Genomic DNA, 17,139 nt, shown 5'->3' on the forward strand with positions numbered 1-17,139 from the left:
CTGATTCTCCGTAAATTCTCCTTTAACGCTCGCTCGTGTTCCAGGTCGACTCCTCCTCCTTCTCCTGGACGCGTCTGAAGGTTCGTTTTGAGAAGCTGCTGCAGACGCAGGTCCCTGAACGCAGCGCTGGTCCCTGAACGCAGCGCAGGACCCTGAACGCAGCGCAGGACCCTGAACGCAGCGCAGGACCCTGAACGCAGCGCAGGACCCTGAACGCAGCGCTGGTCCCTGAACGCAGCGCAGGACCCTGAACGCAGCGCAGGTCCCTGAACGCAGCGCAGGACCCTGAACGCAGCGCAGGTCCCTGAACGCAGCGTAGGTCCCTGAACGCAGCGCAGGACCCTGAACGCAGCGCAGGTCCCTGAACGCAGCGCAGGACCCTGAACGCAGCGCTGGTCCCTGAACGCAGCGCTGGTCCCTGAACGCAGCGCAGGACCCTGAACGCAGCGCAGGTCCCTGAACGCAGCGCAGGTCCCTGAACGCAGCGTAGGTCCCTGAACGCAGCGCAGGTCCCTGAACGCAGCGCAGGTCCCTGAACGCAGCGCAGGACCCTGAACGCAGCGCTGGTCCCTGAACGCAGCGCAGGACCCTGAACGCAGCGCTGGTCCCTGAACGCAGCGCAGGTCCCTGAACGCAGCGCAGGTCCCTGAACGCAGCGCAGGTCCCTGAACGCAGCGCAGGCCAGTCTAAGGCTGAAGTCCATTAGCTGTAGTGGTTCTGAGGTCTGGATGGTCCCGCCTCACTTGATGCCGAGTCTGGAACTGTAAACGTTTCCGTCTTCTGGAGAGACGGAGACGTGGGGGGGGTGTTAACTGGCAGCCCCGCCTCCTGAATCCAGGTGTTACCAGGTGTGAACCTGAGAGTGACATCACACACCTGCACCACATCATCACTATGACGACACATCACAACCTCATGATGTGATCTGCTGAGCAGAAACAAAATATAGAATAAGAAAAGTGTTTTAATGAAGAACTGAAAAGCAAACTGAATTATTGTAACTTGTTTTTTAATAAAAAATGTTGAGTGAATTAAGTTTGTGTAACAGTTTCATCATTTTGATTAACAAAGCAGTTTTAACTGTGAATGACCGAGAAAAAATATATTATGATAAAAGGGGGGGGGGGGGGGGTTAGCTCACAAGCCTATAAAGTGGGAACCCCTGATTTAAGGGAATATATTTACAAATATTAATAATGAATGTAGAATATTCCCAGGTTATTAATCGGTTCAGTCAAACCCTGTTTGAATTGAAGGGTGAAATGTGTTAGTACAGTGTTTTTAAATCACACTAATATTCCATCAGAGAAGAAGAGAATCGTATGAAAGTTGAAGAAAAGCACTTTGGTTTGAGGCTTTTCTCCAAACTGGATTATCAACAACGAGCAGAATCATTAATTTCACGCTTCAGAGAGAAGCTGGTTTGAGACTCAATTCCCAAACTGACGAATCAGAGATGAGATCGATGAACTCTTGTTGCTTCTTATTATTTTAATCTGTGAAATACCTCTTGCATATGGGAGTTGAGCTGTGACACTTGAATACTTGAGGCTTGAGAAGAGTCCATGTTTCCTTCTGGGCTCCAGGTCTTCAGCTTGGTGAGAACCCCAGGATGTGACGTGTGTTGGTGCAGCTGCAGATTGAGTTCATTGAGGTTCAGGAACATGTCAGAAGTGGAACTTGGTCCCGTGAGCATTAAAGGTTTCTCTCTGTTTCTGTTGAACTGTTGCGTTTCTTTAGCTTTGTGCTATGCAAACATATCAACCCTGAGAAATGAATAGTGCTAATGTTAGCTGTTGAGTGTGAATCCTCTCTCTCATGAATGAGCTGTCACACGTTTAGCTGGGGCTGCTCGTGACCTTTGACCCGGACGACTTCACATGGGAAACAACACTCTGCAACAGGAAGTGTCCTGATGTAGTGTCAGTAGCTTAGGAGCTAAACAAGGCTGTTAGCGTATCATCTGATTGACTGGTAGCTTAGCATCATATGTTAACTGCTTTGTGTTGTGTTGATGAATGTGTGTGTGTGGGGGGGGGGGGCTTTGTCACACCTGCCCTCAGCCTTTGATAAATGACTCAACAGAAACACGTTTAAATGTGTTGAATAAATGTCTGATGTACAAATGTAATTTATCCAGTTTAGCAGAGAAGAGAAGCCCCCCCCCCGGTTCTTCAGAAGGAACGGAATGAAGCAGGGCGGAGCTCCAAGTGGTCCGAGGTGACCGGGGCCTCATGGGGCACTAGCAGTGTGTGTGTTAGTGTGTGTGTCTTTATGTGTGTGTGTTTGTTTGTTTGTTAATGTGTGTGTGTGTGTCTTTGTGTGTGTGTGAGATAATCTGTGACCATCTGAAGTTTTTTCAGGGGAGTGAGTGACGATGATTTCTCATCAGCTGTCGACACTTCATCTCAGAGTGCGACTCTCAATCTTCGAGCAGATTAAACGAGGAATTACAAGATAATCTGAAATAATCCAGAGAGCACGAACACTGGAGAGCAGAGTTATTCTGAGGTCTGACAACACTGTCAATCAACACCAGGATTACACTTCAAATTAGCAGGAAAAGTTGCTGTTAATTTGTGGAGCGGCTTCACGCAGATGATTCATCTGAGTCAACGGATATTTCACACATTCATGTTTCATCTCAGGAGAAAAGCTTGATGGTTTCAGGAGGTTCAGTCGGACAGGAACTGACATCCATGTACAAAATAAAAGACTAAAAACAAGCTCTTTTTAGTGTACGGAGGCTGAGAGTCAAACAAAGAGTTTTATCTTTCCTGTTCTTTCAGAATAAAAGCTCCTCTGGAAGTGATGTGCCACTGAAGGATCTCCTGCTCTCACCTTGACCCGTCTGGACTTCATCCTCAGGAGAAGGTCCACAGAACCCACCGGGTTCAGGTCGACCTCCGTCAGGAACAAGAGTTTTGACCAAAACGGCAGAAAACATCATTTAGGAGAAAAATAATGAACTTGTGAAGAAACAACCTTTAATTAGGCTTTTACTTTGAAGGATCTTTTCAGAACCTTTAGTCCACTTTCAGTCTAGTTTGTGAAACTGGGGGGGGTGGGGTGTCAGTGCTTTCTTCTTCTTCTTCTCCGTATTTGTTGTTTTTAAATCTTCAGGGCGATTGAAGACGTCTCCTCGGACTCTGAGTATCTTCATCACATTTTCCCATTTCACAGATTAATAAAGAAAGGACAGTTTGACTTTTCTTTCTTTGACTCTTGAACCGATGTAGTGAACACGCGGGACGACGTCCTGAGGCCTCGTCAGCGGCGGCTTCCTGGTGGAAGTGTTGAGGTTTCATGTGTGAGCCGAGGATGAGAGTATTTACTCAGCTGCTCGTCTTCCTCTCTCTTCCTCTCGTCTCCTCGGTCTCTTCCTCCTCTGTTCCACTCGTTTCTCTGGTATCAGTGACTTTCACCTTCCAGCCGCGGCTCCGATGATTCCTGACACCTGAGAGACGCCACGTCGGCGTCGGCACTCAGGGAAAGAGAGGCAACACAAACAGAAAGAGGAGCCGCTGGAGGTCGTTCAGGTCAAACTGTTCCCTCGCCCCCCCCCTCAGGTTCCGAGCTGACGCCTGGGAAACATGTCGCAGGAGATGAAGTCATCGGGCGTCGGGTCTGTTCACAAACATCAGGACACGGATCACCGTGGAGCAGCAGGGTTACTCCTGTAACCGACACCTGGCCTGGAAACCAGGGTTAGGGTTAATCATTAACCAGTAACCAGTAACCAGTAACCAGTAACCATTAACCAGTGACCATTAACCATTAACCAGTAACCAGTAACCAGTAACATTTAACCAGTAACCATTAACCAGTAACCATTAACCAGTAACCAGTAACCAGTAACCAGTAACCAGTAACCATTAACCACTAACCAGTAACCACTAACCATTAACCAGTGACCATTAACCAGTAACCAGTAACCAGTAACCAGTAACCAGTAACCAGTAACCAGTAACCATTAACCAGTAACCATTAACTAGTAACCAGTAACCATTAACCAGTGACCATTAATCATTAACCAGTGACCATTAACCATTAACCAGTAACCAGTAACCATTAGCCATTAACCAGTAACCATTAACCAGTAACCAGTAACCATTAACCAGTAACCACTAACCAGTAACCAGTAACCTGTAACCTGTAACCTGTAACCAGTGACCATTAACCAGTAACCAGTAACCATTAACCACTAACCAGTAACCATTAACCATTAACCACTAACCAGTAACCATTAACCAGTGACCATTAACCAGTAACCAGTAACCATTAACCAGTAACCAGTAACCAGTAACCAGTTACCATTAACCAGTAACCTGTAACCTGTAACCAGTGACCATTAACCACTAACCATTAACCAGTAACCAGTAACATTTAACCATTAACCAGTAACCATTAACCAGTAACCAGTAACCATTAACCATTAACCATTAACCAGTATCCATTAACCATTAACCATTAACCATTAACCATTAACCAGTAACCAGTAACCAGTAACATTTAACCAGTAACCATTAACCAGTAACCAGTAACATTTAACCATTAACCATTAACCAGTAACCAGTAACATTTAACCAGTAACCATTAACCAGTAACCAGTAACCAGTAACCATTAACCACTAACCAGTAACCATTAACCAGTAACCTGTTACCTGTAACCTGTAACCTGTAACCAGTGACCATTAACCAGTAACCATTAACCAGTAACCATTAACCATTAACCAGTAACCTGTAACCTGTAACCTGTAACCTGTAACCAGTGACCATTAACCAGTAACCATTAACCTGTAACCAGTGACCATTAACCATTAACCAGTAACCATTAACCAGTAACCAGTAACCAGTAACCAGTAACCATTAACATTTAACCAGTAACCAGTAACTAGTAACCAGTAACCATTAACCATTAACCAGTAACCATTAACCATTAACCAGTGACCAGTAACCATTAACCAGTAACCAGTAACCAGTAACCATTAACCTGTAACCAGTAACCATTAACCAGTAACATTTAACCAGTAACCATTAACCAGTAACCAGTAACCAGTAACCATTTACCAATAACCAGTAACCAGTAACCATTAACCAGTAACCAGTAACCAGTAACCATTAACCAGTAACCATTAACCAGTAACCAGTAACCAGTAACCATTAACCATTAACCAGTAACCATTAACCTGTAACCAGTGACCATTAACCATTAACCAGTAACCATTAACCATTAACCATTAACCAGTAACCATTAACATTTAACCAGTAACCATTAACCAGTAACCAGTAACCAGTAACCATTAACCATTAACCAGTAACCAGTAACCAGTAACCATTAACCAGTAACCATTAACCAGTAACCATTAACCATTAACCATTAACCATTAACCAGTAACCATTAACCAGTAACCAGTAACCAGTAACCATTAACCAGTAACCATTAACCAGTAACCATTAACCATTAACCATTAACCAGTAACCAGTAACCAGTAACCAGTAACCAGTAACCAGTAACCAGTAACCAGCTAGTTTAAAACAAATAACACAAACATTTATATATTGTCTATAAACAAACCTGATCCTGAACAGACCTGATCCTGAACAGACCTGATCCTGAACAGACCCGATCCTGAACAGACCCTATCCTGAAAAGACCTGATCCTGAACAGACTGGATCCTGAACAGACCTGATCCTGAACAGACCTGATCCTGAACAAACCTGATCCTGAACAGACCTGATCCTGAACAGACCTGATCCTGAACAGACCTGATCCTGAACAGACTGGATCCTGAACAGACCTGATCCTGAACAGACCCGATCCTGAACAGACTGGATCCATAACACACCTGATCCTGAACAGACCTGATCCAAAACACACCTGATCCTGAACAGACCCCATCCTGAACATACCGATCCTGAACAGACCCTATCTTGAACAGACCTGATCCTGAACAGACCTGATTCTGAACAAACCTGATCCTGAACCAAACCTGATCCTGAACAGACTGGATCCTGAACAAACCTGATCCTGAACCAAAACTGATCCTGAACATTCCCGATCCTGAACAGACTGGATCCAAAACACACCTGATCCTGAACAGACCTGATCCAAAACACAACTGATCCAAAACACAACTGATCCTGAACAGACCTGGTCCAAAACACACCTGATCCTGAACCGACCTGATCCAAAACACACCTGATCCTGAACAGACCCAATCCTGAACAGACCCGATCCTGAACAGACCCGATCCTGACCAGACCTGATCCTGAAAAGACCCGATCCTGAACAGACCTGATCCTGAACAGACCTGATCCTGAACAGAGCTGATCCTGAACAGACTCGATCCTGAACAGACCCGATCCTGAACAGACTCGATTCTGAACAGACCTCATCCTGAACAGACCCGATCCTGAACAGACCTCATCCTGAACAGACCCGATCCTGAACAGACCCGATCCTGAACAGACCCGATCCTGAACAGACTGGATCCTGAACAGACCCGATCCTGAACAGACCTCATCCTGAACAGACCCGATCCTGAACAGACCTCATCCTGAACAGACCCGATCCTGAACAGACCCGATCCTAAACAGACCCGATCCTGAACAGACCCGATCCTGAACAGACCTGATCCTGAAGCATCCTGTGTGAACTGTCCTGATCCTGAAGCATCCTGTGTGAACTGTCCTGATCCTTAACAGACCTGATCCTGAACTGTCCTGATCCTTAACAGACCTGATCCTGAACAGACCCGATCCTGAACAGACCCGATCCTGAACAGACCCGATCCTGAACAGACCTGATCCTGAACAGAGCTGATCCTGAAGCATCCTGTGTGAACTGTCCTGATCCTGAATGTAATCGTCCAAAGCCGCTGACCTGAGAACTTTGATCAAATCCGTCTTAAGCGATCGGTGGCTGATTACTTCCTGACGATTACAGCTGTGAATCTGGAGTTGTGGACAAAAACACTGAGACAAAAAGATAAAAGTGTCCTGATGTCTTTTATTTATTTGAATTTCAGAAACTATAAGAGACTAATTGACTTTTATCAGGAGAAAATCAGAAAGCTCTTTGAGTCTGAATCTTTTCATCATTTCTCTCCTGCTGCTCATCAGGACGTTGGAGACAAATAGAATCAGAACTGAAATGTCTTGATTCAGAGGTCAGTTTTACTTTGTAATCTGAGATGAAGTGAGAGAGGCCTCTTCCTCCTCCTTCATCATCATCATCCTCATCATCATCCTCATCATCAGCAGCAGCAGCATGCCCTTACCTTTATCCGATGAAATCCTCCGACAGGAAGTTAATCTCCTGGTCGAGCGTCAGCAGAGAAAAGGTATTTTGTGCTTCACTCGTGAAAGCTGCTTAAAAACCAAAGTGAGTTTAATTTGTTCAGATTTAGTCTCAGATTAACTCAGATTATAATTTCTCATGAACGCAGACTTTTATTCTGAAGGAGCCAACCTGTCCACAAACTGACTGAAGTTCAGACCTGATGAAAAGTGTCTGAGTCGTCGGCTCCTGGTGGATCCAGATGTTTCTTCAGTTCCAACTGGTTCTGGATCCTCGGGTCTCGTTCATAATGCGTCAAACTGTGATTATTGATCCAATTCATCATTTACATTAAAACCAACAGCTTAGTTTTGCACGAGCAACATTTCTGTTCAGCACAAACCTTTTAAAAAATATATAAAACTTACAGCAAATTACATTTCAGATTCCATTAAACAGCGAAGTTTCAGAGCTGAGTCATTGAGAGTTCATAACGATATCTTCTTCTGTGTATCCTCCAGGAGGAGTGAGTGTAGAAGGGCTGTTCCATCAGGTGAACGGCTGTTCCATCAGGTGACAGGGCTGTTCCATCAGGTGCACAGGGCTGTTCCATCAGGTGAACGGCTGTTCCATCAGGAGACAGGGCTGTTCCATCAGGTGAACGGCTGTTCCATCAGGTGCGGGTGCACAGGGCTGTTCCATCAGGTGAACAGGGCTGTTCCATCAGGTGCACAGGGCTGTTCCATCAGGTGCACAGGGCTGTTCAATCAGGTGAACAGGGCTGTTCCATCAGGTGCGGGTGCACAGGGCTGTTCCATCAGGTGCACAGGGCTGTTCCATCAGGTGCACAGGGCTGTTCCATCAGGTGCACAGGGCTGTTCCATCAGGTGCACAGGGCTGTTCCATCAGGTGAACAGGGCTGTTCCATCAGGTGCACGGGGCTGTTCCATCAGGGATCCACTGATGTGAGGGAACCGGTCTGATGCTGTAAATTAATAAATACTGACGTGACTCTGGAGTGTGAAGCTTCTCATGTCCTCAGGTGATGGACGTGTCTCTGTCCTGGTCCTGTTGGATCTCAGTGAAGCTTCTCATGTCCTCAGGTGATGGACGTGTCTCTGTCCTGGTCCTGTTGGATCTCAGTGAAGCTTCTCATGTCCTCAGGTGTTGGACGTGTCTCTGTCCTGGTCCTGTTGGATCTCAGTGAAGCTTCTCGTGTCCTCAGCTGATGGACGTGTCTCTGTCCTGGTCCTGTTGGATCTTAGTGAAGCTTCTCATGTCCTCAGGTGATGGACGTGTCTCTGTCCTGGTCCTGTTGGATCTCAGTGAAGCTTCTCGTGTCCTCAGATGATGGACGTGTCTCTGTCCTGGTCCTGTTGGATCTCAGTGCAGCTTCTCGTGTCCTCAGGTGATGGACGTGTCTCTGTCCTGGTCCTGTTGGATCTCAGTGCAGCTTCTCATGTCCTCAGGTGTTGGACGTGTCTCTGTCCTGGTCCTGTTGGATCTCAGTGCAGCTTCTCATGTCCTCAGGTGTTGGACACGTCTCTGTCCTGGTCCTGTCTCCAGTTGGTCCAAGAAGCTGCAGCACGAGAGCTGAGAGGAACCAGGAGAGATCTTCTCACTGCTCCTCACAAGCCTGATGAAACATCTCTGCTTCACATGTTTAAATCAGTAAAAATAAGAATCTTTATAAAGACAATAACTTCATTTCTATAATTTTCTTCTTCCCAGTCTGAACTTTGCAGTGACTCCGACCTTTGTCTCCACCGAGGTCACGTGGAGACAGTGTGTTGTTGTGTGTGTTGTTGTGTGTGTTGTTGTGTGTGTTGTTGTGTGTGTTGTTGTGTGTGTTGTTGTGTGTGTTGTGTTAAAGTCATGTGTGAAGAAAGTTGTTGATTAAATCTGAGACTTTAATCTTGTGTCACTTCCTGAAAGATGAAAGAGGATAAAAAGATCAAAGAGTGAAGCTGCTGTTGTTCTGTTCTCATTTTATATGATAACATATAGAATCATATCCCCCCCCACCCCCCCCCCCCCCCAGCTGCAGACAGATGCATCCTGGGAGATGATCTGGAACCATGTGATCAGATCTCAGAGAGTCCTTCTGGTTCCTCAGATCTGTTTGGATCTGAACTGAGATCAGGTCACATGTTGATAGCGTGTGGGGGCGGAGTCTATCCAGGGTTCTGGAGGGGGGGTTGAAACACCAGAGGGGGGGGGGTTGGACCTGGAGACAGAGGATCTCAGATCAGGTGAAGTCTTGAACTCTCTCTGCTCTTCAGATGAACACCTCTGGAACACCTCTGGTTCCTCAGCTCCTCAGCAGCCAATCAGAGGCCAGCGCCCCCCCCACAGGGGAAGCCATTTATGAAACTCGCTTTGAGCAAATGAAGCATTAAAGGTTAAATTTAAGCACGTTTATGATCCTCAGAAGAAGAAGGTGACGCTCTGTAACGTCCCGGAGCCTGAAGGAGAGTCTTTCATGTTGACTCCCCCCCCACCCCCCCCCCTTAATGTGGAGTCCACGGGACAAACGCACTTCAAAGCAGAGGACGTTCCTGACGCGTGGATTAGGGGGGGGAAGTGGGGGGGGGGCAGGTGGCCCCCAGCTCCTCCTCCTCCTCCGGGCACCGCTGTCGTTTCCCAGAATGCAAATTAAATCCATGCGACACGCACCCCCCCCCCCCCCTGCGCTCCTTACTCTTATCATCAACACTGGGAGAGAGAGAGAGAGAGAGAGAGAGAGAGACAGAGAGAGAGAGAGAGAGAGAGAGAGAGAGAGAGAGGTGGAGGAGGAGGAGGAGGAGGAGGAGGAGGAAGAGGAGGAGGAGGAGGAGGAGGAGGAAGAGGAGGAAGAGGAGGAGGAAGAGGAGGACAGACATGTGGAGTTCATCACCTCTCTGTCCTCCACACAGAACATCACTGAGAATTGACACATGTGTGTGTCTGTGTGTGTGTGTGTGTGTGTGTGTGTGTGTGTGTGTGTGTGTCTGTGTGTGTCTGTGTGTGTCTGTGTGTGTGTGTCTGTGTGTGTGTGTCTGTGTGTGTGTGCCTGTGTGTGTGTGTGTGTCTGTGTGTGTGTGTGTGTCTGTGTGTGTGTCTGTGTGTGTGTGTGTGTGCCTGTGTGTGTGTGTGTGTCTGTGTGTGTGTGTGTGTCTGTGTGTGTGTCTGTGTGTGTGTGTGTGCCTGTGTGTGTGTGTGTGTGTCTGTGTGTGTCTGTGTGTGTGTGTGTGTGTGTCTGTGTGTGTGTGTGTGTGTGTGTGTGTGTGTGTGTGTGTGTGTTTGTCAGATTCTTGTATCTTTGTATGAACCAAGTCAATTTCCTGTATGTGAAAATATACTTGGCTAATAAAATAATTCAGATTGTGACATGTCCTCAATTCCTGCGTGGGCTTGTGTGTGTGTGTGTGTGTGTGTGTTTGTTCCTGTTTCCACGGTGCAGCTGCGCCCCCTGCTGGACGCTCGGAGACACTACAGTTACACACTTACTGTGTTACGTGGTTTTTCTGATCATCCTGGTGAACTCTACTAAGTCTTATTGAAGTGAGGGATCTATTCCATGAGTCTGGATTGCATCACTTCTACTTTCAAGCTGTGAACAAAAGACATGAAATCATCACCATGACAACGAAGACTGTTTGGATTTATCCTGACATCTCTATAACTTCTGTTTCTCAAACTTCAGTTTAATTTTGAGTTTCTTGTTCTTTGATACTGAGGAGAAGAGGCCTTTTATAAATGGAACTGACAAACGTGTTAAAGTAGCTGATGACGTTTCTGTTCATACAAATATAAACCTGATCAGCTCTGAATGTCCCTGATCTGGTTCATCAGGTCCGAGACTTCATCCGGCTCATTCACAGTAAATGTGTCTATGATATATTTGATATTCTACAGCTTCATATCCACAGTCTGACTCCAACTAGTTTTTCAACTTGTTGCTTAAGTTGCCAAAGACACAGAATTCACTGAGACGAGAATGTTTCGTATAAAACTTGATTTAATTTTATTTTTTATTTGCCTTTATTTAACCAGGTCGGTCCCGTTGAGATACAATGACTTATTTTCCAAGGGAAGCCAAGACAGCAGCATACAAACACTTTCAACAGTCACAAGACACACAGAAATACAGAAATCACATAACACAGATAAAATACATTTAAAAAAAAAAGATAAGGCAACAGGACTAAAGCTCCGGATTCACACCAACACAAGAACAAGTTTTGATTAAATCTGGTTCAAATAGAACACGATCGGCGGAGATGCATCTCAATATCCTTCAATTTCCATCTTCCCACAAACACAACTCCAGATTTTAAATCATGAATCACTTCAACACGTTGTGAGTCTGCAGGATCGTTGTGTTTCACTGAGACATGAAGGACGAGTGACTCAAACCTGTGGAGTTCACTTTAGGACTTTTACAACTTCACAACTTTAAACTTTTGTACCATTATAGATTTATAGTCGTGGTCTTTATAACACGACAGGTTCAATATTCTTTCAGTTATTGTTATTGTTGTGATTCAGCAGCTCCAGTAAACGTTTGATCTGTTGAGTTTCGTAGTTTTCACTTGATTGGGTGATGGATGATTGACAGCTGGGTGTAGTTGTGTAAACAGTGATATTGGTGTGTTGTAACGACGGGGGGGGTGGGGGGGGTGGGGGGGAGTTTGAGTGACAGGAACAGCCTCGGCCTCCTTTTGGTCTCAGAAGGTTTTTAACGACACACATGCGTTTTTCCTTCAGAACAAATCGATGCTGGTTTCTAACAAACACACAAACGTGACGAGTGAAGAGCTGCACACAAACTTTCATATGAATCACACAACGCTGGCCGGGGACTGACAGGCTGGAGGTTGCATACATGGCTGCCATGTCCCGTCATGCCCCCGGGGGGGTCGTGACCGGCCAATAGGGAGCTCCGGCTGGGCGTGATGCAGGTGGACCCCCTGCTATAAGAAGCCGGACCACCGGCTGGGCCCTTCTGAGCATTCCCAACCTCGCCTCGGTGGAGGGATCGCGAGGAGGGAAACAGAACTACACAACTCACTGTGTAGTTTTGTTTAGGAGGAATACTCGGAGGCTCGACCGTTCTCATCTTGGAATTTTGTGGAACATCTTGTGGATACAGAGAAGGAAGCTCTCCAGCTGGGGTCTGTCCCATCAGTCCCAGGGACAAGTGAGTAACCTGCGTCCACATGTCCAGCCGGACTCGTGTGCTTCATGGGACGTCACACTCAGAGGACTCGGCTCTTTCACGGTTTCAGAGTCTTTCTGCCTCATTTCCTTCTGTTTGCGTCTCACTGGGCCTCAGGCAGATCTGAGCCAGGCCCAGAATAGCAGCTGATGCATGAGAGAGAGAGGCGCTGGGCGGCCGATGGCTTTTTAAGGGAATCAGCTGCAGGGTATCAGTTGCAGCTATGTGCCACATGGTGGCTGTCACTCAGCCTGGGGGGGTCGGGGGGGGGGAGTGGGTGTATTTTTGGTCACGTCCATATCTGTCGCTCAGATTCCGCTCTGTAAATAAGAGCTGAGTGCGACGACACTTTTTAAAGAAGTGTATCGATCATTGATTCAAAAGATCTCGATCGTCTGAAAATCTGAGGACGTCAAAGTTTAAACAGAATCTGTCAATCAGTTTGATTCTTGATTATCAGCCGACTTTATTTCATGTATATAAACATTTATAATGAGAAAAGAACACTTTATATGTGCTGCATTGTCGTGGTGATCAATGTGTGAATGTGTTTTGCGGCGTTTATGAATCAGGTGACATTTTAAAGTAAATTTACTGGATCATTTATTTCCGGGGGAAATGTCAGTTCTGTTTTGTGTCGTACGGCTTTAGTTCTGATCTGCTACTTTGTTTCTATTGATATATAATATGTAATATAAAATGTATTGGGTTGGACCTTAGGAATAACAGTTGAAATAAAAGATAAGTTACATTATTTTGATATATTTCTATAAATCATTTTTAGTTTTGAATAGTTTTGAATAAAAATATATATATAAAGAACGATGACATCACTTGATAAGTCGATTAATCGAGTAAAAAGAAAATAATACTGACACTTATACGTTAGATTTTTAAAATTAAAATTTGTGTCGAGGGTGATCTTTTATTTATATATTACACAAATGTATTTGTAGCTAAAACATGTGGTCAACAACTGTTTCAATAATAAGTATTTTCAAAATAAAAGACTTTTATAGAAACACAGCAGACAAATATTTTCACCAAAAGAATTTAAAATTGAATTTGTACAAATCTTGCATAGCACGAAGGTTTCATCATTTTGAAATATAAGAAACGGTGAAGTGTTTCATATTTTTCTCACTGTAACTTTTTAATGTGATTTTCAGTCGTCGTTCGCCCGATGCTTCTTCTTCTCTGCTTTAAATGTTTGTGATAAATTGTCCTTTTTCATTTATTGTTTTAAAAAAAGTCAAAGAAACTTAAACTCTACACTTGATTTTAAAATATACGTTTTTTTTGTCATTTATAACTCGGGTGATATGATAGATAATGATAAATGGCATTAGATCAAAAGAATCTTTATTTTTTATGAATAAATAATGTTGATTTGTTTAGATTTTCATGTAAAATCTGAAACAGAAAGACTAAATGAATACATTCTCACATTACATTGAAACATTTTAAAGATTTTTAGGTGAAATTTAAACGTTTGTGTATGTGTGAGTTAGTGTGTGTGTTTGTGTGTGTAAGGTTTGTTTAAGTCTGAGGGTGTGTGTATGTGTGTGTGTTTTACGACCTGATTGCATCTTTCCTTATTTTATTTTTAGAGTCAAAGTTTTAATCTTTTTAAATGTTTTTCCCTTTAGTTTGTAAAAGTCAACATTTTATTTCCCTTTCTATCTTTGTGTTGCAGCTAAAACAAAGTCGTTAGAGTCGTAAATGTTTTAACGTTTTTTCTTCTCGTGTGAACTCAGACAAACGACGGCACTAAACTGAGTCTAAGCCCCGCCCCCTGCCAATAAGCCTCACTTCAGGTTTTATTCTAACATTTGTTTCAAATAAAGAAAAAGAACTTGACTTAAACTTGACAGAATGAAAACAGTGAATAATATTTAAATATCCTCTCGTTTGATCTGTTTCAACTAAAGACGTTAAAATGTGTCTTCTATTAATGAAATGAGGATCTAAGATTAAAATGATTAAACTCTTCTTTTTTCCGAGCAGTGATTTTTATATGTTTACAAATGAGTCAAATTTAGTTATTTTACTATGAACTCATCAAACTGCATCAATCTGCTTTGATGTTGTTTCATTTTCTCATGAGTCAAAAGACAGATGATGTTAAATTATATTTAAAAAATCATGAACTTATAAAATTGAAGAGAAACATTGAGAATGTTAGTGAATCAACATTAAAATGATAACTAAACAATGTGCTGATGTTTAGGAACAATACAACCTGCTGACCCTTCGTTAGGGATCAGTTATCATCAGGTTTCATCTGAACTGATTTTATCACTTTTTTCGTTTTATTTACAACTTTTCTTTTTTCTTTATCGTTTCTCATATTTGATCTGAAGATATTTTCTCACGTCAGTTTCATAATGTTTCCTCTGACGCCTCCAACACGTGGTCGACCTCCAGCTGCTGCTGTCTGTCAGCATCATCCTCCCGGCCGCCCCCCCCCGACATTTATAGCTCCTAGCTGCCTCACCTGTCTCACCCCCTTCTCCCCCCCGTCTCCCCCCCGTCTCACCCCGTCCCCCCCCCCCTCTCACCTGTCACCTCTTTGAAAGCTGCAGCACATTCTTCTCTGTTCCATCGAACTTGAAGAAGAAACCAGAGAATCAAACTCGTTACTGATCCTGAACTTTGACCTTCTGTCACATTCTGTCTTTTCTCATTAATATTGGAAATCTTCTTATTTCCTGGGACAGGAAGTGACATCATCTGTCTTGGTTTGACCTTTGCTTTCCTGTTGAGTTTTGTCGAGTCTTGTCGAGGTTCAAGTTCAGATGATGTAAAAAATCGATGAGTCAACTTCATCAACATGAGGTTTAGGAAATAAAACTTGATTAATTTCTCACTTCGATGGAAAAGTTCACGAAACGTCTCGTTATAAAAAAAGATCTTAAACCCACGATCCGTTTCTCATTTTCAGTTAAAGCTCAGTTCTGTTGAAAGTGTGGTCGTCCTGCAGATCAGTTCCTCTGATGATCTTCTTCTTCTTCTTCTTCTTCTTCTTCTTCTTCTTCTTCTTCTTCTTCTTCTTCTTCTTCTTCTTCTTCTTCTTCTTCTTCTTCTTCTTCTTCTTCTTCTTCTTCTTCTTCTTCTTCTTCTTCTTCTTCTTCTTCTTCTTCTTCTTCTTCTTCTTCTTCTTCTTCACTGTTTCACAAGACGAGGCTGTGCTGAGAGAAACTGTCCAGGTGCATGATGGGACATGTTTGTAAAGACGTGTTGACGCCGCTTGTTTGTTTTCTAAACAGATTATTAAAATATTAATATTATTTTTGAATGCTGTAACAATAAAAACTGGCTAAATGTAAAACATGTGAGCACCATCAGCTCCATGGAGCTGGAACCCGAGCTGTGACAGATGCAGCGTCTATTTGTGGAGGAAGTTGAACCCTGTGTTTCCTCGACTGAAGGAAACCAGACGTTCCTCCTGCTCCAATCAGAGCTTCACCAGGAAAACCTTTTCAAATATTATACAACTTTTGATTCTGATTTGTTTCTCTCTCTCCGCAGGCTGCCGATCATCATGACCACGCAGGCGCCGACGTTCACGCAGCCGCTGCAGAGCGTCGTGGCACTAGAGGGTAGTGCCGCGACGTTCCAGGCTCAAGTTAGTGGTAAGAAAATAAAAGCTTCTACAAAATCTGAAATTCCTTGTCATTGAAAAGTTTTGCATACTTTCCAATTATGTTTAATCTTAATTTCTTCTTGGTTTGATATATTCCTTTATTTTGATTCTGATATTAAAATTTAAGATCCGATCTCAAACCTTATTCTCCATGGTTGTAATGTTTGGTTAGAAAGGACAATAACATTCTTGATTCTTTATTACAAAACATACAATTTCAAACTCTTTTGAAACAGATTAAAATGAGTTTCTAGCAAAACTTCTACTTGATTATATATTTTATTGTTCAAAACATTGATTCACATTGAATAATATTGATTTTAATTTTGTGATCAGAGATTGTTTTTACAAGTTTAAAGTTTAAAAGTTACAAGTTTTTCACCTATTCTGTTTCTTCTCTCTGCAGGTTCTCCAGTTCCTGAGGTGAGCTGGTTCCGTGATGGCCAGGTTCTTTCCGCTGCTGCTCTGCCCGGCGTTCAGATCTCGTTCAGCGACGGCCGCGCTGTTCTGACGATCCCCGCCGTGACTGCCGCGCACAGCGGAAGATTCTCCATCAGAGCCACCAATGGTGCTGGACAAGCCACAAGCACAGCCGAGCTCCTGGTCACAGGTGAGACCTTTAAACTCCTGGTCACAGGTGAGACCTCAGGTAGTTTAACTCCTGGTCACAGGTGAGACCTTTAAACTCCTGGTCACAGGTGAGACCTTTAAACTCCTGGTCACAGGTGAGACCTCAGGTAGTTTAGCTCCTGGTCACAGGTGAGAAGACCTCAGGTAGTTTAGCTCCTGGTCACAGGTGAGAAGACCTCAGGTAGTTTAACTCCTGGTCACAGGTGAGACCTCAGGTAGTTTAACTCCTGGTCACAGGTGAGACCTCAGGTAGTTTAGCTCCTGGTCACAGGTGAGACCTCAGGTAGTTTAACTCCTGGTCACAGGTGAGACCTTTAAACTCCTGGTCACAGGTGAGACCTTTAAACTCCTGGTCACAGGTGAGACCTCAGGTAGTTTAG

The 17,139-nt window shown here is 44.1% G+C and overlaps 2 protein-coding genes across 4 annotated transcripts in view; both read left to right on the plus strand.

Moving 5' to 3' along the window:
- Positions 1–1,035, plus strand: part of gtdc1 (glycosyltransferase-like domain containing 1) — an 18,092-nt gene extending 17,057 nt beyond the window's left edge. For all 3 annotated transcript variants that reach the window (XM_061088947.1, XM_061088948.1, XM_061088949.1), the window contains exon 11: positions 45–1,035. In XM_061088947.1, coding sequence (XP_060944930.1) covers positions 45–137 — 93 coding nt within the window. In that variant the 3' untranslated portion in view covers positions 138–1,035. The remainder of the gene's footprint in view (positions 1–44) is intronic.
- A 14,992-nt stretch (positions 1,036–16,027) lies between these two features.
- Positions 16,028–17,139, plus strand: part of ttn.1 (titin, tandem duplicate 1) — a 148,380-nt gene continuing 147,268 nt past the window's right edge. The window contains 2 exon segments of the mRNA XM_061089000.1: positions 16,028–16,118; positions 16,536–16,739. Coding sequence (XP_060944983.1) covers positions 16,028–16,118; positions 16,536–16,739 — 295 coding nt within the window.

This window comes from Limanda limanda, chromosome 16 (assembly GCF_963576545.1).
Source record: "Limanda limanda chromosome 16, fLimLim1.1, whole genome shotgun sequence".
Classification (NCBI taxonomy): Eukaryota; Metazoa; Chordata; class Actinopteri; order Pleuronectiformes; family Pleuronectidae; genus Limanda; species Limanda limanda.